General features: G+C 40.1%; 1 protein-coding gene across 1 annotated transcript; it reads right to left on the minus strand.

The window, feature by feature from the left end:
• Window positions 1–1,880: 1,880 nt before the first annotated feature.
• Window positions 1,881–27,199, minus strand: BRMS1 (BRMS1 transcriptional repressor and anoikis regulator). Its single transcript, XM_063438393.1, has 11 exons — window positions 27,079–27,199; window positions 26,334–26,455; window positions 25,463–25,553; window positions 25,145–25,272; window positions 20,797–20,876; window positions 19,553–19,649; window positions 15,150–15,242; window positions 13,234–13,298; window positions 12,306–12,345; window positions 12,077–12,200; window positions 1,881–2,423 (listed from the first exon to the last, which is right to left on the minus strand). The coding sequence occupies exons 2-11, from the start codon at window positions 26,437–26,439 to the stop codon at window positions 2,300–2,302; spliced, it is 948 nt and encodes a 315-aa protein (XP_063294463.1). The 5' UTR covers window positions 26,440–26,455; window positions 27,079–27,199; the 3' UTR covers window positions 1,881–2,299.
• Window positions 27,200–27,482: the final 283 nt, after the last annotated feature.

Consider the following 27,482-nt stretch of genomic DNA (forward strand, 5'->3'; position numbering starts at 1 on the left):
GTCACTTTTATGCTTGAAACATTTGAATTACCCGCCCAGTTCCGCCCCCATGAGCCTCTGCGGCTCACAGAGACGGAACCAGGAAGTCAGATGGAGGCATCCGCCGGGGCTCTCACCGGCAATCACAGCGCGGGGACATCGCTGGATCGCAAGGAGAAGGTAAGGAGACTCCGCTGCCAGCTCTGTTATCTACCCCGAGCGTGACTCGGGGTTACCGCTTCTGGCAGCGAAAATTAACCCCGAGTCACGCTCGGGAATACCGCTAGCCTGGTTAAGGTAAATTACATCTGTTTGAAAGTGAAACCAGTTTTTTTTTTCATGCAGGCTCTGTCAATCATAGCCAGGGGAGGTGTGGCTAGGGCTGCATAAACAGAAACAAAGTGATTTAACTCCTAAATGACAGTGAATTGAGAAGTGAAATTGCAGGGGAATGATCTATACACTAAAACTGCTTTATTTAGCTAAAGTAATTTAGGTGACTATAGTGTTCCTTTAAAAAAAGAAGATATAAAGTAGGTTCATGGCATTGTAATAAGGTGGTAAGTGTCATAATGAGTCATTTATTAAAATACAACATGTAAACTCAATTCGAAAGTATTGTGAAAACGCAAATATTTAAGTCTTCACTGAGTGCCTCGACCCCTGGCTTCCGATGCTCTGCTACACTGCCGGGCGTCACGTGGGGCAACTCGAAAGTGAACGCTCCTGGGGTGTGATCAATCGGCAGCCATGAGAGATGTTTCAGGATGCCTCGACATCGAGGCATCTCTGCAATACCCTTAGAGCAGCTGGAAGCGATCATGATAGCTTCCAGAGTTCAGATTTGTACATTTGTGTGTAGTATTAGTGTTTGAGTGAAGGGTGTGTTTGAGTGTTTTTTATATAAAATAGAAATTTGAATCCCGGGGTTTTTGTATGTTATGTGTTTGCATATTGGGTTGGTGTTTGATTGCTGGGATGTATGCACATTTACTGCCACGTACATACATACACAAACAAATGAACACACAGACACACACATTCATATACATGCTGACAGATACACACATACTGACACACAGATACACACATACTGACACACTCAGATGCGCACATTGGTACATACAAACACACAGATACACACTCAGATGCACACACCTTGACCCACAGATACACACAATGGCACACTCATACAGATACTGGCACATACACACACAGTGACACATACAAATAATTACACTCACAGATATACACACACTGGCACATACCTTGACACACAGATACATACAGTCATATACACACTGGCACATGAAAACACACTGATACACTCTGGCACATACACACAATCTGACATACATCAGAGCCACCCTCCTGTTAACTTACCTTGTGGTCTTGGTGTTGTTGGCTTAGGATGATGGGAGTGAGCTGCTGCATGCTCACTTCAGCCTCTCCGCTGCCATGCATGCTGCTCACTCTCTGGGCTGCCGTCTCCAGTCTCCTCCTCCTTCCCTACTGCGCGGCAGCAACGCTGTGGAGCTGGGAGGAAGTGCTCTCACTTCCTCCCAGACGGCATATATTACAGGGGCTCGGTCATGCTCATAAAGTTTTGTTTAGCGGAACCAATTTGTGGGAAACACTGCTCTAACGTGTGCATATACAGCGCTCCAAGTAGTATGTTGTATCCATAATCCATATAATGCAGTACCATCAATCATTACAGCGATCCCAGAGGAACCACCATGCCTAAATTTCACTCCTGTAGCACACAAATGCTATTTCCTACTGGGAGTGCATTATATGCATTGCCACACAGCATGAAGCATTGATGAGTGTTGCATTGAAATCTGGTAATCCAACATTCCAGTTACATGTAATTAAAAGACAAAGAAAAATCAAAAATCTAGATTTAAAAACAGTTTATTGGCTAAATTGGCTGGTTACAAAAATACATTTTAAATTTGTGCAAAAATTTTAAATGGGAAAATTATATACTATTTCTGAAAAACTGCACAATGCCCTACGCTAATCCCCAGCTTACTATGTGCACGCAATATGCCATTGTAATGAAAGTGTTTTATGCAAATCCCATCACATTTTATACCAATACCTCGCTTACTTAGCAAGAAAGAAAAAAATATCCTCAGCCCACAATTCTGATCTGGACCCAACCATTTGAATACACACTTTACACTGTACACACACGATTTAATAGTTTTTGGATTTCTTTATAAACAAACAGAATGCCAAATTAATTTGACCTTCTTTCACTCTCTACGGTGCAGACATTATTTTTAGATGTTTCAAAGGAAGCAGGTTTGGTTTATTTTCCTGCCCTCCTGACTGAGTATTTGCCTTTCTGTAGCTGTGACACGTAAATCTTTGTCTTGCTGCTGTCTCCCCGTCTCAGCCAAACCTCCCCTGTGCTTACCGCAGTAATGATAGCCCTAAAAATAAAAACAAGATCTTTGTTACTACATCATTAAAACAAATTGTGGAAATTCATGGTAATTAACCCCTTAAGGACTGAGCCAAATGTACAAGTTGTGAACAAAACAAAACGTAAACAAAACCTGGCATTTGCGCTTTTTGTCTGTCCAACCGTAATTCACCTCTTTCATATTAAATGCACCCCCCTTATTATATATCATTTTATTCAGGGGAAACAGGGCTTTCATCTAATCAAATATTTAGCTATGAAACAATATAATATGAAAAAAATGGCAGAAAATAAATGTCATTTCTTTAGTTCTACATGACATTTTAACTGTCACTGTCATAATACTGTTTGCTTTTACTGCAATAAAATACACATATTTGTATTCAGCAAAGTCTCATGTGTAAAACAGTACCCCCTATGTACAGGTTTTATGGTGTTTTGGGAAGTTACAGGGTCAAATATAGCACGTTCCATTTAATATTGAAATTCGCCAGATTGGTTACGTAGCCTTTGGGACTGTATAGTAGCCCAGGAATAAAATTTACACCCATAATGGCATACCATTTGCAATAGTAGACAACCCAAGGTATTGCAAATGGGGTATGTCCAGTCTTTTTTAGTAGCCATTTGGTCACAAACACTGGCCAAAGTTAGCGTTAGTATTTGTGTGTGCGTGAAAAATGCAAAAAACACAAATTTTGGCCAGTGTTTGTGACTAAGTGGCTACTAAAAAAGACTGGACATACCCCATTTGCAATACCTTGGGTTGTCTACTATTGCAAATGGTATGCCATCATAGGGGTAATTTTCATTCTTGGGCTACCATAGGGTCTCAAAGACAATGTAACCAATCTGGCAAATTTTAATGTGAAAAAAATGAAACACAAGCCTTATATTTGACGCTGTAACTTTTGAAAACACCATAACACCTGTACATGAGGGGTTCTGTTGTATATTTGTGTTTCAAAACAGTAAAAAGTATTGCAGCAATAATATCGTCCGTGCAAGTGGTGTTTGTGCATGAAAAATGCAAAAAACGTAACTTTTACTGTCGATATTGTTGTAATACATTTTACTATTTTGAAACATTAATATTTGTGTTCAGCGAAGTCTCCCGAGTAGAACAGTACCCCCCATGTACAGGTTTTATGGTGTCTTGGAAAGTTATTGGGTTAAATATAGTGCTAGCAAATTAAATTCCCTTTACTTTCAGCATGGGTTGTCAGGCAGTTCCCGCTAATTGTAATTAATTAAGATACCAAATTATGTAAAAATATTACATAAATATATGTGTAGAATTAATATATATATATATATAATTTTTTTTTTAATATTTTTAATTATATATAGGTATATATATATGTGATATATAGTGATATATACGTATATATTTATGTATATAGAAATATATATTATTTCGTTCTACGTGTATTTTGATATAAATATATATATATTAATATCACAATACAGTTAGAACGAAATAACACACATCTATATATTTTTTAATTATTTATTTTTAATTGTGAAAATAGAAATAGTGGTAAACCGCACCAAAAGAAGAGTAATCAAATAATCATATCATACATACATATCGTTCTTGAGTAATACAGCATGTAAAAACCTCAAAGGGAAATAACAATAGTAAAATAATAGTGCAGTATGTGAAAAATATTTTGGTGGTGTATATATAGAATAAACTGTGGATGAAAAGCAAATTCACACTTTGCATTGCTGCTGAGAGCTCTGCTGTATAGCGCCTGGACGGTACAATCCCCGTCTTAGGATCTGAAGATATCGGGAGGTCCAAACTCAGCGGTCATATGTATGTGGAAAAAACAAAATACACAGACCAATGGTACAGTATCATAAACTAAAAGTAGTATAGGAAAATGTAGGTATCCTACTTACAATATCCAGAGCAATGACTTGCTCTGGTGATGATAGCTTATGGTGGTATAATCCCCACCAGAGGATATAGCAGGAAACCAGCAGCACCAGGAGATATGCAGAAGCCGAAGGATTTGAGGAAAAAGCTTCAATTTATTTATAAAAAATATTAAAAAGTGTATATATAAAAGTATATATAAAAGATGTATTATAGCTTTAAGTCCTTCCCTTGACGCGTTTCGCCCGGGTTTGGGCTTTATCAAAAGTGTGGATGTCCTTGGCATTCCGCCCGGTTTATGTAGGGGGTGTTGATTCTTCAATATCGATCTGGTGTGGTGCTGTTCTTCCTGTTTCCTGTTTGGTCGCGGGCGTCGACCGGAAATGACGCGCCACGGTCATTGGTGTGTGCTGGGAAATGCAGTGCATACAGATGTCCATAATGGTAATGCAGTTAGATCGCGGCCGTCAAACGGTAACCGGAGTTATAGTGTATGGTGGGAAATGCAGTTTATCCAAATGTCCATTTAGTGATACAGTATAGTCACGGCCGTCAACCGAAAACCGGAAGTGGCGTGCAGCGGATTCAGATTCTTGCTGGGATCTGTAGTCTAGTCTTTTAAAGCAACCATATTAAAGTGCATATTTACAGTGTACAAATGCAATAGACTCTTAACATTCTCTGTGAGGCATGCAAAGCATAGCATATAGTGATCAGTGCTGGAGAAGCAGATTCTAGTGGTATATTTAGGTCACTTATTAGGAAAGGAATTGTAGACATAATTTATAAAATAAAAATAAAAATATACTTCATAGCTACTGAATATGTATGGTGTAAATAAGGAGCCAAGTATAATATATACCATAGAATCCTGTTTCTCCCAATATATATAAACAACCAGTATAGGGAATATTCCTAACTTTGAGGTGAGGATTATATAAGGATTATATAAAGAAGAGTTAAAAAAGAGAAGATTACTTCCATTAAAAAAAGATAGAACAGTAATCACTTTTGCAATAAAATAAATTTGATGAGAATGGAAACAAAATAAAAATAAAATAAAATAAAATAGATTTGGATAAAAAAAAAATAATATATATATATATATATATATATATAAAATATAAGTAAAAAGCTATTATAAAAAGTTAAAAAAGTCGAATTCAGCATTTAATCCTTTAGGGTGTAGAGTATCCAAATAGTACACCCATTCCATCTCTTTTTTTCCCCAATCTTTTTTTTTGTAATTCTTTATTTTTGGTGCAAGTCATGACAATATTAACAAAATAGGTAAAGTATGCCACTGCGGCAAATAAAAGTCTGCAGACGATTGTCTTAACGGTAATAGACGTGACATTGATAAGCCTTGCACATTTTTATATAGCTGTCTAGGCACTGGTTGCTAGCGGTCTTATCTATAACATCCATGTTCCTGTATAAAAGCAACCCTCTTGGTCCGATTGTGTCTAAGGGTTTGTCTGTGTATGAGAGTGGTTGGCACGGCTCCTGGACCAGCCTGGGGTGCTACTCTAGTGAGCTATTGTAGTGACTAGCCCTGTATGTACTTTGTGCATTGAGACATGCCTCTTGTGTATCGTTTTGTACAGTGACAGGAACCCTTGTGGGGGGGGGGGGGGGCTAGGTATGTCTTTCCTTTAAAGGCCATCATTAGGCCTATTTTGTCGGACACGGTTTGGCATCTCGAAATAATATCCCTGGGTGCTGGTGCGGGAGCTTGGGGTGATTTAGCGATGCGATATACCCCTGCGAAGGAAAAGTGTTTAGCCTGTTTCGTTGGTAGTATGGTGGCTACCAGTCGCCTGACAAAGTGTGGGAGTTCTTCTGGGGGGACTGTCTCAGGGACCCCTCTTATCTTTACATTCTTCCTCCTGCCTCTGTCATCAAGGGTCGTAACTTGTCTTGTGAGTGCCGTGTGTGCCATTTGTAGTTGGTGCACCTTGTTTCCAAGTGATTGCAGTCCCTGCTTAAGCTCCACAACCTCTTCTTCTGTGGCTCTGGTCCGTTCTGTCACAGCTTGTACTTCTGTTGCCAGTAATGCCAAGTCTGCTTTCCACATTTGCTGCAGATTATGTTGCAGGCCATTTAGCATAGTTTAGATATCTTGCTTGGTGGCTGGTGCTGAGTTCTCCGCCGCCTGTATGGTCACTCTGCTTAGTGAAGGCTGTGGTGGACTGTGGGGGGATTCTTCCCCTGAGAGCCTGGATGGTGAGGATTCCCCAGATGCTGGAACCTGGGAGGGTGTGGGTGTCTGTAGCATGAGGCCTATGTCCCTGTGGGCCTTTGGTGTGGGGGCAGTCGTTTTTTGTGATTTTCTGCCCATTTCTTCGGCAGTGTGGTCGGCTAGGTATGGCTCCGATTGTGCTGCGTTTTTCCACACCTGATATAGCCCCTCTAACTCCCGTGTTTGTCTACTCACGTGGTAGGCTTTGGAAGCGCGGGTGCGGTGTTTCCCCGTCGGGGCGAGAAAAAAAGGCATCGGCGTGTGCAGCAGGATGCCCTGAGGTGTGTTCTGCCTTCCCCTGTGTCGGTGAGACTTTGTGGGAGCTGATGTCTTGCGATTTAGGCGCTTGTTGCACGGAGCTCTGAAGCTTTCCCAATCTTTTAAGCATATCTCCACCTCTCCAATATTGAGGCATCTTGGTGATACCCATAAATTTTAGCTCGTGAGGGTCATTCTTGTGCATTTCATTATGGGATGATACTAGGTGGTTTTTAAAACCTTTTTCTATATTTCTACAATGTTCCCCTATTCGGGTTTTTAAAGGTCTTCTAGTTCTTCCTATATACTGTAGGCCGCACGGGCACTCTAAGCGGTATATAACGTTTTTGCTCATACAGGTAATGGTGTCTTTGATTACAGAAATTTTATTGGTGTTATTTGATTTGAAGTTTAAGGCGTGTCTGTCTATCTTTTTAGTTTTTTTACACGCTATACAGCAGTTACATCTGTAAAATCCTTTTTTAGTTTGTAGAAAGTTGTTGAGGGCATTGGAACTTTTCTGCTGTCTTGTGAAATTTTTTGTAAGTTGCATTTTTAAGTTAGGTGCCCCTCTAAATATCACTTTTGGCTTATCCGGAATAATAGTACCTAGTATGGCGTCCTCTTTTAGTAAGTGCCAATTTTTGTTGATAATCTTTTTGATTTGTTTGTTTTTATTGTTATAATCTAAGACTATTGGTAATGTGAACTCTTTATCCATATATCCTGTCTTTTTTGGAGTATTACTTTTAATTAGAGATTCCCTATCTATATTAGTTATTCTCTCTATGGTATATTTTCTTTCTCAATGAATTTTTCTTTTATTTCCTTCGCCTGGATTTTAAAGATTTCTTTGTCTGAGCAGTTCCTTTTTAATCTTAGGAGTTGACTTTTCGGAATACTGTTTAGCCAGCTTTTATGATGACAGCTATCTGTCTCAATAAAATTACTGACATGTACCTCTTTAAAGTGCGTTTTAGTGCATAATGTACTATTATTAATGTATATGTCTAAATCTAGAAAAGTAACATTGGTTTGACTAAAATCCGCTTTTAAAATGATACCATTGTCGTTTTTATTTAAAAACTCTATAAATAGTTTGGCAGTTTGAAGTGGACCCTTCCATATGAACAGAAGATCGTCTATATAACGAAAATAGGCAACCAAGCTCTCCACCCAGCCATGCCCTCTCCACACTGTTCTATCTTCCCACTCAGTCATGAAGAGATTGGCATAGCTGGGTGCGAACCTGGTCCCCATAGCTGTACCATTCCTCTGTACATAAAAGGAATCTTTGAACCAAAAGTAGTTGTTGAGTATTAAATTAATGCCTTTGATTATAAAGCTGATCTGCTCTGCTTTCATAACGTTATCGCTTTCCAAGATTTTTTTCACCGCATAACACCCTTTTTCATGCTGTATTATTGTGTATAAGGATTGGACATCGCAGGTTATTAGTACATATTGATCGTCCCAGCTGATATTTTCTAATTTGTTAAGTAAGTCTATTGTATCTTTTAAATAAGATTTTGACTTTTTTCACATATGGCTGTAGCATTATATCTATGTACTCGGATAAATTTGAAAGAATTGAATCAATGCCGGATACTATTGGTCTCCCGGGTGGTTCTTTAATATCTTTATGAATTTTAGGCAGAAAGTATATGACTGGTATCTTAGGGAACTTTTTGTTTAAATAATTATATTCATCTGTGTTTAAAATCTTTTTATTAAAAAGATTTCTAATAAAATTTTAATATCTGGCGTAGGATCTCTGGACAGTTTAGTGTATGTTGTATCATCATTGAGTTGTCTGTAAGCCTCTTTTTCATATAATTCTGCTGATAGGATAACCAGTCCTCCTCCCTTATCTGCCGGCTTTATTACAATTGTTTCATCCTTTTGTAATTCTTTTAGGCTCTTTTTTGTTAAATTCTATATGGGTAAAAATAATAATACTAAGGAGATAAATAATAGTGAAATAGAAAATGCATATGTAAAAAGTTTTTTAAAAAAACAGAACCAAATTTTACCTGTCAAACTTTAAATCTAGTGCCCTCGACATATTTGAAAAAAAAGTGTGTCATGACAAAGGATAAAAGAGATAAAAATTATTTAACAAAAAAAGAGAAAGATAGCCTAAAAGAATTACAAAAGGATGAAACAATTGTAATAAAGCCGGCAGATAAGGGAGGAGGACTGGTTATCCTATCAGCAGAATTATATGAAAAAGAGGCTTACAGACAACTCAATGATGATACAACATACACTAAACTGTCCAGAGATCCTACGCCAGATATTAAAATTTTATTAGAAAACTTTTTAATTGAAGGAAAAAAATAAAAAGATTTTAAACACAGATGAATATAATTATTTAAACAAAAAGTTCCCTAAGATACCAGCACTGATCACTATATGCTATGCTTTGCATGCCTCACAGAGAATGTTAATATATTCTATTGCATTTGTACACTGTAAATATGCACTTTAATATGGTTGCTTTAAAAGACTACAGATCCCAGCAACCATCTGAATCCGCGGCACACCACTTCCGGTTTTCGGTTGACGGCCGTGACTATACTGTATCACTAAATGGACATTTGGATAAACTGCATTTCCCACCATACACTATAACTCGCGGCACGTCACTTCCGGTTACCGTTTGACGGCCGCGATCTAACTGCATTACCATTATGGACATCTGTATGCACTACATTTCCCAGCACACACCAATGACCGCGCGTCATTACCGGTCGACGCCCGCGACCAAACAGGAAACATGAAGAACAGCACCACACCAGATCGATATTGAAGAATCAACACCCCCTACATAAACCGGGCGGAATGCCAAGGACATCCACACTTTTGATAAAGCCCAAACCCGGGCGAAACGCGTCAAGGGAAGGACTTAAAGCTATAATACATCTTTTATATATACACTTTTTAATATTTTTTATAAATAAATTGAAGCTTTTTCCTCAAATCCTTCGGCTTCTGCATATCTCCTGGTGCTGCTGGTTTCCTGCTATATCCTCTGGTGGGGATTATACCACCATAAGCTATCATCACCAGAGCAAGTCATTGCTCTGGATATTGTAAGTAGGATACCTACATTTTCCTATACTACTTTTAGTTTATGATACTGTACCATTGGTCTGTGTATTTTGTTTTTTCCACATACATATGACCGCTGAGTTTGGACCTCCCGATATCTTCAGATCCTAAGACGGGGATTGTACCGTCCAGGCGCTATACAGCAGAGCTCTTAGCAGCTCTGCAAAGTGTGAGTTTGCTTTTCATCCACAGTTTATTCTATATATACACCACCAAAATATTTTTAACATACTGCACTATTATTTTACTATTGTTATTTCCCTTTGAGGTTTTTACATGCTTTATTACTCAAGAACGATATGTATGATATGATTATTTGATTACTCTTCTTTTGGCGCGGTTTACCACTATTTCTATTTTCACATTCACCATATAGCAGGCATTGGGAAGTCCTGCAGGTTCACTGCTGCCTTATACATCTTTTGTTTTTTAGTGAGCGCCTATACCCTTCTTTTTTACATTTATGTTTAATTATTTTTTTTATTTTAACGCATTTACATATTTTTTTAATATTATATATAAATATATATAACACTAATTATATATATATTTAATCAGTATCAGTCTACATGTAATTTGATAATATATAAATATATATATATATATATATATATATATATATATATATATATAATCTAAGTATATTATTATTATTATTTTTTTTACACTTATTAATTTATTTTATTTCCAGCCAGCAGGGGGACTACCTGTCATTACAGGCAGTCCCCCTGCTGGCAAAACAGCAGGCAGCTAACCCGGCCATGTGATTGTGGGGTCCTCGCAAGGACCTCACTCTCACATGGCCCGGGGGGGCTGAAGGAGGATGGACGTGCTGCGGGGGGCTTCCTGGGAGTCCCCCCATTCGCGATCGCCGGCGTGGGATCGCCGGCGACCGGGTAAGTAACAAAAGACCGGAGAGCGTACTATTACGCCCGGCGGCGTTTAGAGCCGCTTAAAATAGGGCGTAATAGTATGCCCTCCGGTCTTAAAGGGTTAAAAGAAGCTAAAAGCAAAAGTGTTTTTGTGTAAATTCCAGAGAAGTAATAGTTCCCTTTTTAAAACATTGAAAATCATATATAAAACTACATGATTTTTTTTTCTCTCTTTTAGGAGATGCTAACTTTTAAGTAAAAAAAAAAAAAAAAAAAAAAAGCTAATTACATAATAATCCCATTTAGACAAGGCAAAGCCACGGCAAACATTGAAAATGAAGAAGAGAAATAGAAACATAGTGTAATTTCTCCCCTCTATGCTGACTGCCAGATGAATAAAACCACAGCTTATAACTAGGATTAGCAAAGCACCAGGAGGGTCAGGTACAAACACGTAATGCTGACCCTACAGTGTTAAAACACTATTTAGCCCACTGCCCTCCCCCCTCAATCCCCCCAAGATCAGAATTGATAATCTCAGCCAATCACAATGCTTTCCCATAGGAAAATCAATGCATCTCTATAGGGAAAGTTCAGTGTCTCCTTGCAGAGCGTGAAGACGCTGAATGTCAGTGCTACACACTGTGCGGCACTGCCCCGGGAAGCACCTCCAGTGGCCAGAGGAGTGGTTACAGGAGATGCCCCATGGCAGCAATATAAACTTCATTTTCTCTGAAAAGACCGTGTTTACAGCAAAAAGCCTGCAGAGCTAATTATACCAACCAGATCAATAACATGATGCTGTAGTTGTTCTGGTGACTATAATGTCCCTTTAAATTTTATTTTTCACACCTCACCAATACACATTTGTTAAACATAGGTAAACCTAATATGGTGCCAGGTCCCCCCAAGTTTAAACCTGCAGCTGAAAACAGTTTTGAGTAATGCTTTCCTATGGGCATGTTTGAATGCGCATTTGGCTCCACTCGGAAACTGACGTTGATGGTGGAGGAGAGGTCACCAGTGTCGAGGGAGCCATTAACAATTTATTCGCTGTGGAACGGGGCCCTAGTCATCTAATTTGTATTCCTAACGCTATAGTGTTCCTTTAAATAAAAAGGACATGAATCATGCACAGGATAGGATGGTGGTGACCGAACAAGGTTTAATTATAGGTAATGAGAAGGTATAAACTACCCTTAAAGAGAACAAAAAAAATAGTTAGGGAAATTAACTAAAGTACATATATTTATTCCTTCTGCATTCTGCTTATATGAACTGTTCCTTACTGTGATGGGGGTTCATCTTTCACATCTAGGATAATGGCTTCTCCTTTTGTAAAGCTCTCTCCCTCGTAGTACAGACAACCATCTTCACAACGAGCACTAAAGTGCTGCTTTTCAACCTTTATACCTACAGAAACAATAAAGGATGTGAGGTAAGCCTGAAAGGACAAATGTATGAGTAAAACCTAAATTAAGTTAATGGATAATCAACGTTCTCGATCAGTGAACTTACCATCAGATTTCCTTTTCTGGGGAGAAACTGCAGCTTTGGCCTGAAATAAACAAAAAAGAAAGTACAAGAGACTAGTGGAACTGCGTAGGGATTAGAAATAAATACTTCATTTGTCTGCACACAAAATACATTATGTGAAGCTTGTTAAGCATGAGTGTTCTTTGTGAAATGCAACATACTGATTAAATATTATATGTTTAAATAAACGGAAATGATTTATGTACTTACATGCCAAAATAAATAAAAATCTTTTTTGAAAATTGGATTACTGCTTTTGTTTTGTGACTCTACTCATGCACCCAACAGCTTTGCAATAGTGATGCACACTATGCAGCACTGCCCCAGGAAGCACCTCTAGCAGCCATCTGAGGAGGGGCCAGTAGAGGTATCCCTCGGATGTAATGTAAACACTGCATTATCTCTAAAAACAGTGTTTACTGCAAAAAGCCCGAAGGAAATGATTATATTCACCGGAACAAATGCAATAAGCTGTAGTTTTTTTTGGTGACTGTAGTGTCCCTTTAAAAAGTTTGGATTTTGTGGTCCGAATGCCTCCGTATGGTACATAATTGTTTGAGCTGATATGGACTGGGGGCATTTAGACTTTAGTGAATAACCCTGACTCTACAGTTATCACATAATATTAGGTAACAAATCAATATATGGGATCTTTCAGATATCTAAAAATAAAGTATAGAATCATGTAAATGTACACTATTTTAAGTTTTACTGTATTAATCTGTAGAGAAATATAGATGGAGGATGGGTTACCAAGTTTTGAGATTATACATATCTAGCCATATTTTACATAACATCTGAAATAGCATAGAATCAGAAATACTATTTGTTTCATACAGTACATTTTAAAAATAAAAAACAGACACTATCAATACCCTGCTTAAAGGCTTTTAAGGGAAACTAATGTTACCTTTTTGATAGCCGTCCAATCTTCCAATATATCCAGATCCCGCAGCATGTATACAATATATGGACCTAAAGCTTGTGTTAAGGAAGAGTTAAAATGCAAAGTGGCTGCCAACAGATTAGAGCTGTTTAAATGGCACTGCTAATTGTAATATCATCACAAATATGGGAATAGACTGTTAACTATAAATGTTCAGGAAGCTATACATATTCTCGCTACTTAAACTTTCTAATGCCATAAATAGTTAACGGAGTTACTTAAGAAATCTATAGCAAGCAGTACTAGAGTAACAGATCTGTGAAGAGTCTTGGCTTTTTTTTTTTTTTTTACTAGCAATAAGAATAGTCCTGTCATGATTGCACTGAAATCTCACAAACCCTTGTCTCTGTGGCTCTGGCTGTTTTGGGGAGAATGAAAAGCTCTCAATTAGCACATATCTGTCCTGTCTATGTAGGTGCAATTGCTGTGTAGAGAAAAAAAAAAAGAATTCAGCCGTTCCAACTTCAACAACTCTTCCCTTCACATTTCTCCATCACAGATTACCTTTAGTAGTGTTCAGGTGTTCATCTGTGGACTGTAAGCCCTTTGCTGATCTTGAATTGGCTGATATATGGAATATGATCTCACCTGCTAATTCCATAGGTCAGCTAGCAAAGGTTTGACATTGTTGTTGACTTCCTGCTTACTGAAATATATTCCCTTAGAGGCGCTCTTAACTGGGTCCATTCAGGTATCATTAATGGCACAAAAGGCCGTGAAATCAGGCGTAGTCCTGTGTAACCGGCAATGTTGATGTTTTTCTCTTGTCATGGCCATTGATGCCTTCTCCTACCTGAAAACTCAGCATCCATGTGGTCAATGGTGGTACAGGAGTGTTCAGCTTTATAATGGCCACACTGATACCGACACACAAAAAGTGAGCTGTGAAACCTTTCAAATCACAAAGTCCACGTGTATATGTGGAAACAAAGCCCACCCATCTGTCGCTGCTAATTGAAACCAATACAGCCTCTACCCATGTCACTTCCTCCTAGCTCCCATGCCCCCTTTTCCAGTCTCTACCTATACTTTTGCCCAGTGTTATTCTGTAGCAGACAGACCATGGTTCCCTGCTTTGGTCCAGCTACCATTTATGTTCTCCCTTTGTGGGGCTCCTGGCTTCCTGACCTTTAGCTTGTTTCTTGGACCTGTGCTGCCTACTCTGACTTCTGGACTTGAAATTAATTTGTCTCTGCTGTTCTATCCCTGGCTTTGGCATACTGCATTCTGTATCATCAGGGTTTCCTCTTTTCGTATTCAATTCCCTCAGAGCCTTTCTTCATCACCAGGTCTTCCCAGAGAAGTATGGATTTGCAAGAGTGTGTTATTTACTTGCAATTAAGTTGCAGCTCTGAAAAAACAGGGTCCAATCTTAAAGGACCACTCTAGTGCCAGGAAAGCATACTCGTTTTCCTGGCACTAGAGTGCCCTGAGGGTGCCCCCACCCTCAGGGACCCCCTCCCGCCCGGCTCTGGAAAGGGGAAAAGGGTTAAAACTTACCTTTTTCCAGCGCTGGGCGGGGAGCTCTCCTCCTCCTCTCCGTTCCTCCCCGTCGCTTGCGTGCTCTCACTGTGATTTTCACAGTGAGAATCACGCAAGCGCCTCTAGCGGCTGTCAGTGAGACAGCCACTAGAGGAAATAGGGGAAGGCTTAACTAATTGATAAACATAGCAGTTTCTCTGATCTGGGTGCCTAGAGTGGTCCTTTAACACAGTTCAAGATTATTTTAAATAAGATTTTTTTTTCCCCCAACAATAAGAAGCGTGCTCAATGCATTTACATGGGCATTCAAAATGAAGTGTGTGCAGGTGATTGTTGTCTTTTACTACATAAAAGTACAAAAAGAAAAGAAATAAAAATTTAAGCTAGGATAAGGATACCAGACACAAGAGGAACTCTCCTTTTCTTTTCTGATCGGAAAGGATCCCACTTCTTACGACTCCTTTTAGATCTTAATTCTTCATCCCACCATTCTAAAGCAGAAGAAAATAAGAAAAAATGCTCAAGATTATCTGCCATTATTATAAACTAGTGTCTGCTGCTGAAGTATTATAATGACTGTACCTCTACTTAACACTGTAACCACCATCTTCTGACTTGGAGGTCTCTGTCCACTTAACCCCACATACTCAAACCCTAATGGTAGTCTTCATACACGAAACACAGAGCCAGGCACAATATAGAGATAACTATACAATAAATAGCCAGGGTCACCATGATAGATACAAAGTATCTGTATAAAGCTCCTGCTCTGTACAACTATCTCCCTAGCCTCCCTTTTCTGATCTCATCTCCAGTAGTGCTCTGGCTATAAGCGAGTCATGTGTGAAAGCTTGAGCTCTCTAATAAATGTTGCTACTATGGAGCATTCCAGCTACTCCTGACCCATTATTACCACTGCAGATAGACCATATTGAAAGCTGCAAGAAGCAATAATGGAGGCTATCCGTATCTTGTTGCTTTAAGACTGTAAGCACCGTGTGCTTATCATTTCAGCAACTTTCTAGCTCATTCGTTTCACGGCAGATTACTAAAAGCACAGTGAAACTAATCAGAATTAGAAAGTTACTGAAATCTTTAGAAATCAATGCAGATACAGCACTCCACACACACAACATAGAAAAATGCACAGGTTTAAAGCAGCAGAATATGGATACATTATCCATAGGGCCACTGAGGCTGCCAATATTATCAATCTACAGTGGCAATATAGAGCCAAGAAGTAGCCAACATTAAAACGGTCAGAATCAGCTCACTTACAGAGTCACCATCCCAGGCTGCTGTATGGAGCTTCACAACTTTGCTTTTAGCCAGCATGCTTTTTTCAATGAATTGCTAAAGAGCCAATTACTAAGCTTCTTTAAAATAAATATATAAGGGGCGGAGCTAAGCAACCGAGAGAGAAAGTCGCATGGAGCATGAGCTCCGACACAACCAGGCCCAAACTAACCAAAACCCAGCAACTGGCAACATCTAAACGGTACTACCATAGCCCACTGAACCGCCAGGTACCGGAACAACAAAATAGGGTGGAAATCAAAGAAATCCAAGCAAGAGAACCCGAGACCGGGCACTAACATAGCCGAGCTGCTCCGCCAAACACAGGGGGCGTCCAGGCCCAAAATGGCTGCTTATCCGGAAACATACCCTGAATTCTCCGATGACTTTTCCTCGGGAGAAGACGAAGCAGACCTCCCGGCGGAGGCGGCACCAAAACCGGTTACTCAAAAGGCAGATGCCTCGCCGGTAATGACGGCGGTGTTGAAATCACTGCTCGCTGACCTCCAACGTACCCTCCAATCGGATGTGGCGTCCCTGCGGGCCGACATCCACGGCCTAACGGGGAGAATGGGAGCCCTGGAAACGGAGTCCAATAGCCAAGCCACGCAACCAGCAGTGCTGCAAATGGAGGTACAGGGCCTCAAAAGCCAGAATGATAGACATGAGCGCCGGTTCGCGGCACTCGAAGATACAAGGCGGGCTAATAACTTAAAAGTCCGGGGCATCCCGGAGGATACCCCAACAGACGAATTACCACACATGCTAAGGCGCTTGCTGACAGCCCTACTTTTGCCGCGACAGGCCAAAACACAATTGGACGGCTTCTTCCGAGCCCCAAAACCAGCCAAGGCACCTACCGAAACACCCAGAGACCTAATCATAAAATTTCAGCGCAACAAGGACAAAATGGCGGTCGTGGCAGCAACCAGGGGAAGTTCACCCTATCAGTTTGAGGCGATGGATCTAACATTCTACGCAGACTTAACTGGCAGCACACTCGCCTGGAGAAGGTCCCTCAGACCATTCACCATGCTGCTGAGGCAGAAAAACATACCCTACAAGTGGCTGATGACCCGAGCCCTATGGATCCAGAAAGGTGAAACCAAGCACACAGTAAGCACCCTCACAGAAGCAACGGCGCCCTGCTGCAACCCAAAGCGCTACCACCTCGACACACACATGGAACCCTGATCGGGTGACCCCCTTCGTCCCACGAGGTTCGACCCGGGAACAACATGATCCGGCAACAACCTGAACTCACAGGCGAGAGCCATCACCCTAAGGACTTTACACTAAAGCATGATTTTTTTTTTTCTATAATTTCAATGTTAACCTCTGAATGTTTAAATGTTTGAATGTTGCCAAGACGACTGACCACACTCTTGACACACCTGACTAGACGGCCGGTGGGCCATGAACCACTACCCTCCCCCTTGCCAGAAAGAACTTACCCAGGGAACTCGCAACCCAACCGAGGCAGGTGACACACCAAGCAAGGCACTAAGCGACATGACATCCCGCTACAGGGAATATGTCATTTAAAAGCACCACTCACTATTAAACTTTCCGGGTTATACCATGCACGCCAAACAGGTCAGACACAAGCTTATTTCCCTACATGCAGCACACACTGCTTATTTCACTCAAACCGCACTTGTGTACAACGGAGACAACAAGCTCACACAGGACACCGGGAATGCAACCCAAAGCTATAGAGACCGTTCTATATAATGCGACCAAAACGAAAAATGTGCATGATAAGACAAGCCATGCAATGTTACCAACTGTTTATTGTTCCAAGTCGCAAAGCTGCTGTGGCAATGTGACTATATATGTTACTCTACGCACAACCAAAATAAAGAATTTAAAAAAAATAAAATAAAATAAAAATATAAGTAGAGAAAAGTAGGTACAGTGTAAACTGGGCTTATACAATGCTATTTGCATTACAAGCTATTAAATCTATTAGTGAAAGGCAGCATATTGATATTTGTCATCTGTCACAAATCCACCATTCTCTCCTGGTTTGGGTGTGTGTGTGTGTGTGTGTGAACAGTTGCCTGGCATTAGTGAAACATTAAGCCTGGGTCATTTAATCTTAGAGGGACACTAACTTCAGAGTTATGCTGCATCTCGCTGCTAGTACAGTTAGAGGCACTAGAGAAAACGTTGAGTGGGAGATAGGAGAATGGCAGGCATTTTATTACTGATCATAGTGTGAGAATATTTTACCAATATACAGTTAACATTGGTTTTCTGTTTGCTAACTGAACGAAAGAAATTCTTCTTTTGTGAACTGTGGTGTCAGGGGAAAATATAAATAAATAAATTCATTTTGCCTATCCTGAGTCATTGACTCTGGTGTGAGATTATCATACCAATATACAGTTAAAAGTTATTTATTTTAATTTACTGTTTAGAGGGAAAAAAAAATCCTATTTTACTTGATTTTCCCTTTGTGTGTTCAGTCCAGTCTGTTCTGTGCGAAAACTGCAGTGTTTCTAAACCGCAGATACAATGTTATAGCAGTAAATCCACCAGTCACTAACACATTTTGCAACACAAACCTCTATTTCTGTACTACTTCACGGGAAGTAAATAATAATTTAATCTGAAAAGGTTTTGTTGCCACCAAAAGAGCACAGAGACGAGAAAGTTCAGAGCCAGAACGTATAAAAGACTACTTACTGTGAGCATATTATCGGCAATTATTTAGACTTATCTTTATACATACTATATTGCACTAATGTGTTTTTTTTCTATTTTCTATTTATATATGAACCAAACCCAAAAAGAAGAATTATGGGGTTAGTGTCCTTTTGCAATTAATTATTAGAGCTGCACTTCGCACTTTAGAGAGTTTGGTGTGCGGGGACATATTACCTGAACACTGAAGTATTTTTTTACATTTTTGTTGTGCCTAATTGCTCTCTACGAAGCTTCACCAGACAGCCACCAATCAGGAGGAGGGTGGGCGGCAATGTAGTAACAGATTACAAAATAAAATAGAGACACAGGGTTACACAAGGTAAAAATCTAAACTGCGTTTTAAATTTAAGGTCAAAATAGCTTAACTGTTAGGAGTTCGATGTGTTTTATCATACGTTGACTCAGATAATACCATTACATTATATTGTACCGCTGGCTGTACTTTAAAATGTAAAAAAAAAAAAAAAATAGCTCAACTGTAAAATGTCAGCTATGCTTTCAGTGTGGCTACTGTGGCCTTAAATCTGAAATTCACTTTAGTAAATAACCCGGTTTGTCTTTTTTAAAAACATACAATTGGTCAATGTGTGGAGTATGTTAATCTACATATTATATACATACATAAAACTTTCAGCTTCGTAACCTTCACCCACAATGAAAAAATACAAATATGCCAAATAAAACTGCTGCAGAGCTGTCCCAAGTGTCCCCCTGGACAAGCCTCCATTGTTGTTAACAAAACGTATGACAAACGAACTTCACATTTAGTGTTGGCTTTAATGGTTAATCGTACCTGAAGAGATATCTATACTTTGACGATCCTCCTCCAATCTCTGGATACGCTCTAGTAGCTCACACTGCATGTTATCAAACAGAAGAACCTTTTCACTCTTTATTAAAAAAATAAAAACGAGGAGTATAATCAACAATACAATAACCATATGTAGAATATTTTTCTACCAACAGGCATAAAACTCATACACCAAGCTTTATTTATTGTCAAAGTTCTGTCAGAAAGTGCTTTAAAACAAATGTCTAATTGTTACAACAATAACAATAGTATAGTGCAGGCAACCACATGAAGAGATTCTGCAGAAGAAATAGCATAACGGTCTGATGGGAAGTACATCTAATATGAAACAAACCTAACAATTTCAGCAGGTTTGATACCAGCAAATGGTGGGTGGGATTGTGGAGAGCGAGGAGCGACTGTCTATGATGCAATTAGCTGAACAAAATTGTGGTCCGGGCACTCAAGGATCAGTTGAACAGCAGGTTTATTGGAAAAGTGCAATGTTTCGATCCCACAAGGGATCTTTCTCAAGCTTTCTGAGCTTGAGAAAGATCCCTTGTGTGATTGAAACCTTGCACTTTTCCAATAAACCTGCTGTTGAATCTTTCTGAACTTGAGAAAGATCCCTTGTGGGATCGAAATGTTGCACTCATATCATGAGGCTCTCATTTTAGTCTAGAGCAGTGGTTCCCAAACCAGTCCTGAAGAACCCCCTAACAGTCCAGGATTTAGGGATTACCCAGTTGTGTCTAAAGTGTTTTTAGAAAAGAAAAAAAAAACACTTTAGACACAACAGGGTAATCCCTAGATCTTGGACTGTTGAGGTCATGGTTGATTTCATCCCGTAAAAATCTACCTAGTAGAAGTTTATGGAATTAGTACTTTATTCCTCAAATGCTGGAATTGCATTATGAACCAATAGCAATGAGAGCTTACACACAGCCTGGTTTAATGAACCAAGCTCTGCTTTGCCATCGGCAAAGAAGAGAAAGAGAAAGAGGAGAAAATGAGATTTCCCTTTTGTGCATAATGTACACAGAGTATAGACAAAATTGAGGCAACATGAAACCAAGTATCCCAGGTGCCTGACTCACACCCCTATAGTGTTGTCGTATAGTGCCAGCAATTTCTAAAAATCACAGTCACTATAAGACACTCTAAAACGAAAGAAAATAGAAGATTGCACTAGTTCCCAGAGAAAGGATCTAGAGAGTTATCCATGCACCGCTTAACATCCAACTCACTTCCAAATGTTGTTTTGCCCCCTGTAATTCACATTCATATCGATTCTTGATAACATCCAGACAAAATCCCCTGTAGATACCTACAAAGAATGAAGTAAAAGTCAGTGAATCATGCTGTTCTCAAGCAGAACTAGTCATGGACCTAAAATATGCAAAACACATAAAAAAAAAAAAAAAAGTAAAATGAAATCGGCATTTGTAGCATATTGCTAAAAATCCCAATTGAATCTCCTGCAGATGTTGCTTATCCACAGGCAAGCACAGTAGAGATTACCTAGATTTCAGTAAGGCTTTTGACACTGTTGCACATAGAAGGCTTATCAATAAACTGCAATCTTTGAGTTTGGATTCCAATATTGTTGAATGGGTAAGGCAGTGGCTGAGTGACAGGCAACAGAGGGTTGTAGTCAATGGAGTATATTCGAAGCTTGGGCTTGTCACCAGTGGGGTACCTCAGGGATCTGTACTTGGACCCATTCTCTTTAATATTTTTATTAGTGATATTGCAGAAGGTCTTGATGGTAAGGTGTGTCTTTTTGCGGATGATACTAAGATATGTAACAGGGTTGATGTTCCAGGAGGGATAAGCCAAATGGCAAATTATTTAGGTAAACTAGAAAAATGGTCAGAGTTGTGGCAACTGACATTTAATGTGGATAAGTGCAAGATAATGCATCTTGGACGTAAAAACCCAAGGGCAGAGTACAGAATATTTGATAGAGTCCTAACCTCAACATCTGAGGAAAGGGATTTAGGGGTGACTATATCTGATGACTTAAAGGTAGGCAGACAATGTAATAGAGCAGCAGGAAATGCTAGCAGAATGCTTGGTTGTATAGGGAGAGGTATTAGCAGTAGAAAGAGGGAAGTGCTCATGCCATTGTACAGAACACTGGTGAGACCTCACTTGGAGTACTGTACACAGTGCTGGAGACCATATCTTCAGAAGGATATTGATACCTTAGAGAGAGTTCAAAGAAGGGCTACTAAACTGGTTCATGGATTGCAGGATAAAACTTACCAGGAAAGGTTAAAGGATCTTAACATGTATAGCTTGGTGGAAAGACGAGACAGGGGGGATATGATAGAAACATTTAAATACATAAAGGGAATCAACACAGTAAAGGAGGAGACTATATTTAAAAGAAGAAAAACTACCACAACCAGAGGACATAGTCTAAAATAGAAGGGACAAAGGTTTAAAAATAATATCAGGAAGTATTACTTTACTGAGAGGGTAGTGGATGCATGGAATAGCCTTCCAGCTGAAGTGGTAGAGGTTAACACAGTAAAGGAGTTTAAGCATGCGTGGGATAGGCATAAGGCTATCCTAACTATAAGATAATGCCAGGGACTAATGAAAGTATTTAGAAAACTGGGCAGACTAGATGGGCCGAATGGTTCTTATCTGCCGTCACATTCTATGTTTCTATGTTTCAACATTTAAAAGTTCTAAATCTAGTCTATGGGAGTTTCAGCTAATTTAAGTAGTCTGAGTGCTGTGACCCTTTTGCACCTAGTGCTGCAATGTTAAACATTGCAGTTCCAGAGAACTGCAGCTCTAAGTCTGCCCACTAGAGGGGTTTGCTACACCTGCAGGTTATCGGTGCTACTTATTTACAATGATGAGGTTTTTTTTTTTCTCCTCTAATCCAATGCTGTAAGAAGCTCCTGGCGCTAACTTGCGCTCCCTCCTGACATCATTGGGGCCTCAAGCGGTCCTATCACAAGCCTCTCATGATTGGGCCAACTGCTGGCTTGGAGCGCATATACTTGCTCCGGGCCTGCAAGGGGAGGGAAAGAGTGGGGATGTGGATGGAGTGTTTATACAATATATATTTAAAAAAAAAAACGGGTCTGCAATGGAGGGAGGTGGGAGGGAATGCCCACAGGGTGGAACAGGAGAGCTCTGTCAGCAAGGTGAAGATTTTAACGTATGTCAGCAGTGTGTGTCAGAGTCCCCTGTGTGTAGGTGTGTGTGTGTGTCAGTGAATGTGTCCTCTGTGTGCATACACTGTTCAGCCACAATATTAAAATCACCTGCCTAATATTGTGCAGGTTCCCTAATGCTGATAAAACAGCTCTGATGTGTCGAGGCATGGACTCCACAGACCTCTGATTTTGTCATGTGGTATCTGGCACAAAATACATCAGCAGATCCTGTAAGTACGGTAAATTGCGAGGTGGGGCTTCCATGGATTAGATTTGTTGTTCCAGCACATCTGACAGATGCTCAATTGAATTGAAGAACCTTGAACTCTTTGTCATGTTCCTCAAACCATTCCTGAACCTGTTTTAGTGTGGTAGGGTACATTGTCCTGCTGAAAGATGCCACTGCCGTTTGGCCTCACCATTATCATGAAGGGGTGTATATAGGCTGCAACAATTTCTAGGTAGGTGGTACATAGCAAAGTAACAAACATGAATGCCTGGACCAAGGTTTCCCTGCAGAACATTGCCTAGAGCATAACACTGCTTCCACCAGCCTGCCTTCTTCCCATAGTGCATTCTGCTGCCATCACTTACCCAAGTAAATGACACACACGCACCCAGCCATCCACCTGCTCTAAAAGAAAACGTGATTTATCAGACATGACAACCTTCTTCCATTGCTCCATGGTCCAGTTCGGACGCTAACATGCCCATTGAAGGGGTCATCATGGGCACTCTGATCCGTCTGTGGCAATGCAGCCCCATACGCAGCAAACTGAGGTGCACTGCGTGTTTTGATACCTTTCTATCATGGCCAGGATTACGTTTCTCAGCAATTTCAGCTTCAATCGCTCTTCTGTTTGATTGGACCAGATGGGCTAGTCTTCGCTCCCCACGTGCATCAATGAGTGTTGTGAACCCATAATCCTGACGTTGGTTCAATGGTTGTCCTTTCCAGCACCAAAGACTTGCTGTTTTGCAGATACTCTGACCCAGACATATAGTCATCACTAAATGACCCTTGCCAAAGTCACTCAGTTCTTTTCATTTGCTTATTTTTCCTTTTTCAAAAACCAAGTACAGACTGTTCACTTGCTTCTGAATTGTAATGGTTTGGGGTGAATGGGCTCGGTATGCTGAGAAATGAAAAAGCAAAGTCACTTAACTGAAAGTCTTTATTGTTTAAACAGGACTGGGAAGCAAAAGGAAAGTATTTTTAACATGATAGTCCAGGCAGGATCAGCACACCGATACTCTTTAGCAGGTATATAAAGTAGACAAAAAAGTTAATCAAGCAATCCAGGAGATGATAAGGCAGGCAAAAGGTTAACCAGGGATTCAGGTTCAGGTACAGAAGGCTTGTAACCGCTAGGAGTTAACAATACAACTGAATCAAGGACCCAGGGTAGTTTGGGTTTAAATAAGGGAGAGGGAATGGGAGCTTTCCCGTGAGAAGGGGCCTATGGGCCTGTTTAAGTGGATGGCCCCCTTGTGATGAGTAGGTGCACACACCCTTTTGTGGGGAGGAAACTATACTGTTTTTTCCACTCAACCAGCTGTTCCCCATACTGCTCCCGGAAATACCAGGATGGATCCCCCAGGGTTCTGACATGCTGAGGGGATCCTGAAGCAGCATAGAGGTACACACTACATGTGCCACGTGGAATGCGCGCCGGAGGGGAGGCAGGCCGAATGGCAGACATGGTGCTCCTCCCTTCCACTACATGGCGTAACCCATGTGGAACAGCTGCAGGTGCCAGGTGGGTAGGACCAAGTGAGGCGCGCTGCTAAGAACTGTGCCCCTTGTCGGAGGTCGGAAAGAGCTTGGTTCTCAATGAATAAGTACGGCATGCCAGCCTCTGCCACGTGATGTGACACTCATGTTACCTGCCAATTGTTAGGTGCCATTGTCATGATGTAATCAATGTTATTCACTACACTATCAGTGGTTTTAATGTTGTGGCTGATCAATGTATATGGGCTGTTTGTGTTATTGTGTATGTGAGTAAGCAGAGTTTGTATTGTGCGTTTTAGCTTCTTATGCGGTTGGGTGAGTACATGCATTGTCAGTTGTGTTATTTTTGAAGGACTGCCTGCATATCTGTGTTTGTTTTCGGGAAGCCATTTATAATAATATGTGTGTGTTTCTTGCGTGGCTGTGTGTATATGTCTCACACTCCATAAAGAAGCAATTACTCATTCCAGACACATTCATGGGGCACACACATCCAATACACACCCACCCCAATGGTACTGCCACAGCCTGGGGGAAAGAGACTCCTGGTTCCACTGGGACCCGTGTGGGGGAAGAATATGTGAGAGGTCCATTGATCTCCCCAGCCTGCCTATTTGGGTCTAGCAACCTGTGCCATAGAATGTAAACTCCTGGTATATTCTACACCTCAGACGATATTACCTGCAACTTCAATCCTGATTTTCATATTCTTCTGTAAATCAGCTAATGGGTTAATATACTCCATCGCTTTGCCTGAGGTCACTTCTTCTAATTTGGCTTTCAGTTGGTTCAACCGCTCCTTAAATAGCCTATAAGAAAGTTAAAGTATAAATATATTACCCAACATGTTAGTCCAGCACTCTCAGCCAATCAATGTTGTCCAAACTGGTGATAATACTAGAAGTGTGAAATAAACAATAAATGTCAAAAGAGTCATACAGATAAATAATAAAAAAATTCTTAATCTTAATCTATCGCACTGCTACTGAGCCAACTCACTTTTCCTTTAATTCTGAAAACTGCTTTTCCAAGTGACACATCTCATCCAGACACTCAATCCTGCGACGTTCACAATCAAGATCATCCATGTCTATGAGAAGAACATATGATACTATGTGAAGTACAAATAAAAGAGCATAAGCTTAAGAATTCTGTAAATGTAATGAATAGATTCAAGGTAAACTCCACAAGTGTTTCATGTGTCTGGAACCTGTCATATTTGTGACAGTTTACAAATAATACAAATGTCAATAAATATCATCACTTTTATATTTGCAGCCAGAAAGAGTCAGAATCATTTTTTCCCCCACTTTCGTTAGCTCCACTGAGCTAACAGAAACTCCAGGTGTGTGGTCCTAGCATGCCTGCCTTCCACCCCTCTCAATGAGCTATATTATAGTTCATTGAGGGGAATTAGAAAGCCACGATTAAGTGTGCACAGCTCCAGCACAGAGACTTCTCAATGAGAAGCCACTGATTGAAGTTTTTTTAAGCTGTTTATAGATATATCACCAAAGGAAAAAAAAAATGCAGAAATAAAGCAAACATGTTTTTATTAGGGCATGCCCATTAAATAGTGATTTTTTTTAAGGAGTCTTTCTTTAACCCCTTAAGGACACATGACATGTGTGACATGTCATGATTCCCTTTCATTCCAGAAGTTTGATCCTTAAAGTGTTAACCTTTTGTGGCTATTCCAAATGTCTAAATATAAGTACTTGTTCGTTCTGAAAGTTCTACTATTCAAATAGTCTTCTAGTGCGTAATAAACAATGTATGTAAAGAAAACTTTAGATGACAGAGCAACTTTAGCATAGTGCATTTGTTTCCAGGTGGCATACTTTAACATCCAGACTTGCATTTTACATACCTGAACTCTCTTCCTCAGAGTCTGATTGACTGGCGCTGTCCTCCCCATCACTGTCTGCCTCTTCTTGGCCATTCATCTCGGCAGCGGAATCTGCCTCTGCCTCCATTATGGAGGTTGAGCTCCTATTGTGGAAAAATTAGATTACATTACGATACAGTTTGACTCAAGTCGATCTCAAATTAAGAACCAACCAGTTTCTATTGGGAATTATCCCCATATGTATTTCCTTATTATTAATTATTATTATTATTGTTATTATCAGCATTGAATCTCCAATTGCAACGTTGAATACCAGAGACTGCTAAAACGTGGCACAACATCAACTTTGTGTGGCATATTTGCCGTGATGGACTACATTCCCCATGATGCCAAGGCATACAACTGTCAGAATTTCTGGGAGAGCAAAAATGTTATCAAATCTGTCACAAAAATAACTTAACACTTCCCTGACTATTTCAGGGTTGTTTGGGCATATTTTACAGACAAAAAGAATAAAACACACATTGCAATGGTGACAAACATATGGGCATGTACAACACCAATAAGAAAATTTATGAACTAAACAAAATGTTCAAACATTAAATTTCTGCGGAATGTTAAATCCTAGAGTGTCCCAGTAAATCCTATGCAAAGCAACATTTATTACTAGGAAATGTCAATATTAACAAAAGGACCCCCCTCCCCATTTTAATCTTGTGATCCCCTTAAGGCAAGTAAACAGAACTCCCAAACACCCAGCAATTACCTTTAACTACTAGTTAGACCCGACTTCCCTCTATAGCCAGCACTTCATTCACTTTTATTATTGATCTGCGATGGCTTCCTCCACTACTTGTGACGTAATCAACCGTCGCCTGTTCCCGCAGGCGTTTGGATTGACAGGCCGCGAGCCGATCCGAGGAGAGAGGACCGGACAAGCAGCCAATGATATTTCAACAAAGTCGCGCAACTGCAACGGGGAGGGAGTTAGGTTTTGTTGCTAAGACAACATGTTAACCAATCACGGAAGGCCTGACAAGAGAGTTGAAAATGTTAAAGATATATATATTATTATTTTTTACGCAGAGTGAAGCAAGGCATTGTGGGATATTGGAAGACCGCATTGATGAATACAGGCTCAATATGAATGAATGCAAGCACTGCAGGGCT

Source organism: Pelobates fuscus, chromosome 12 (assembly GCF_036172605.1).
Source record: "Pelobates fuscus isolate aPelFus1 chromosome 12, aPelFus1.pri, whole genome shotgun sequence".
Taxonomy (NCBI): Eukaryota; Metazoa; Chordata; class Amphibia; order Anura; family Pelobatidae; genus Pelobates; species Pelobates fuscus.